The sequence below is a fragment of the Rhinopithecus bieti genome, unplaced genomic scaffold (assembly GCF_001698545.2).
Source record: "Rhinopithecus bieti isolate Rb0 unplaced genomic scaffold, ASM169854v2 scaffold_78292, whole genome shotgun sequence".
Taxonomy (NCBI): domain Eukaryota; kingdom Metazoa; phylum Chordata; class Mammalia; order Primates; family Cercopithecidae; genus Rhinopithecus; species Rhinopithecus bieti.
In genome coordinates, this window is record NW_016873441.1 from 79 (window position 1) to 2131 (window position 2053).

A 2053-nucleotide genomic window follows, 5' to 3' on the forward strand; every position below is an offset into this window, starting at 1 on the left:
TCGTGATCTGCCCGTCTTGGCCTCCCAAAGTGCTGGGATTACAGGCTTGAGCCACCGCGCCCAGCCTAATTTTTGTATTTGTTTAGTAGAGATGGGGTTTCACCATTTTGGCCAGGCTAATCTTGAACTCCTGACCTCAAGTGATCTGCCCACCTCGGCCTCCCGAAGTGCTGGGATTACAGGCGTGAGCCACTGCGCCTGGCTACTGTTTGCCATTAAAAGTAATAACAAAACCCACAATTACTTTTACACTAACCTAATAGAAAACTCTTTGGAGAACTTGGTTATCAAAGGCCCTGGGGCTAAGTCTTTTTCTGTCCACAGGAAACACTCCCAGAGTCCAGCGCCCAGAGTCCAGGATGCCAGCTGCTAGTGGAGACCCTGGGGCTCCCCTTCCAGGAGGCCACGGAGCCGGGGGACCCAACGCAGGCAGACAGTGCCCACCCTGAGCAGAGCAGCCAGAGCCCCGTGCAGGCTGTGCCCAGCAGTGGAGATTCTCAGCCTGATGACCCTCCAGACAGGGGGACAGGGTTGTCCTCCTCACAGAGGGCCAGCCAAGACCACCTGTCAGAACAAGGGGCTGAAGACAGCAGGCCTGAAACAGATGGGGTTCCAGGTGATCGTGGCCAAAAGAAACACCTACCAAGCAGTGATTCTGAAGGGGAGAAGCCAGACAGAGGAGCCCCCAAGGAGGGAGGGGCCCAAAGGACAGTAGGGGCCCAAAGGACAGCAGGGGCTGGCCTGCCTGGAGGGCCCCAGGAGGAGGGAGACGGTATCCCCTGTACCCCAGCATCAGCTCCTACCTTGGGCCCTGCCCTGGGACTGGGCCCTGCCTCTTGGTGCCTGGAACCCGGGTCTGTGGCCCAGGGCTCCCCTGACCGCCAGCAGACCCCCAGCAGGATGGGCAGGGAAGGGGAAGGGACTCATAGCAGCCTGGGATGCTCCTCCCTCAGGATGGTTGTCATTGCAGACCTGAGCACAGACCCTGCTGAGCTGGAAGAGAGGGCTCTGGAGGTGGCTGGGCCCGATGGGCAGGCCAGCACCATGTCACCTGCCTCTCCCAAGAGGAAGGCCGCTGATGGAGGCTACAGGAGGGCCCTGCCAGGCTGCACCCCCCTCACTGGGGAAACCGCAGGAGAAACGGGGGAGGCAGGGCAGGATGACAAGCCCTCTGGCGATGTCCCAGTGGGTCCGACAGCCTCCCTGGCTCTGGCACCTGGGAGCGGAGAGTCCATGATGGGCGCTGGAGATTCCGACCATGCAGCCACGGACACGGGTCCGTGTGTCGATCAGAAGCAGGAGCCAGGCCCTACTCAAGAGGCAGCCGAGTCAGGTGGCCAGGACCTCGAACAAGACCTTGAGGGGCTCCGTGTGTCCCCACAAGCTTCTGTTCTGCCAGAACACAGAGAAGCAACAGACAGCCCTCTCCAGGAGCCTGGGGCCCAGCAGGGCATTCTAGACACCACCTCAGACCTGGCAGGGCAGCAAGACCACCTGCCTCATTCTGTGGACCAGTCCACCTGGGCAGACTCTTCAGCTGTGGAACTTGACTTCCTGCTGGACAGCCAGATACGGGATGCCCTGGACGCTTCTGACTTCGAAGCCCCGCCTGAGCAGGTAAGAGCTGCCCCGAGTGACAGACATACCTGCCCAGGGCAGGCACCTAACCTGCACAAGCCCTCTCCTCACATGGCACAGCGGTGGAGGGGGAGCTGGGGCTCAGGGCGTACCATTTAGACAGCCAACGACTCGAGGAGTCCGAGTTGCAGCTCTATTGGACGTGGAGTCGGTGGTTTTCCAGAAAGTATAGACCTGCCTTTCGGTGGTTGTCTACATATCCAGGGATGGTGACACACAGCTGCTTTCTCAGCCGGGCCTCCCACATTGAACTGGAGTCCCCAGGAGTGCCAGCCCCTGGCAGCTTCTGCTTCAGTGCCTGACCCTGGCTGTGGGGTCCCAGGGCATGTATTGAGGGCAGTGGACACAGTGGGGTGATGGAGAGAAGCTGGGCCTGGGGAGGGGGCTTCACTCCCAAGCTGCAAAAGAGCCTTTG

At 60.4% G+C, this 2053-nt stretch overlaps 1 protein-coding gene across 1 annotated transcript; it reads left to right on the forward strand.

Annotated features, from left to right (window-relative positions):
- Positions 1–307: 307 nt before the first annotated feature.
- LOC108525622 (uncharacterized protein C19orf57-like) lies at positions 308–1617 on the forward strand (the record flags this gene model as incomplete). Its single annotated transcript, XM_017866539.1, has 1 exon — positions 308–1617. A coding segment is annotated over one exon (1310 nt), but the record flags the coding sequence as incomplete, so codon positions are not given.
- Between the last annotated feature and the right edge of the window lie 436 nt (positions 1618–2053).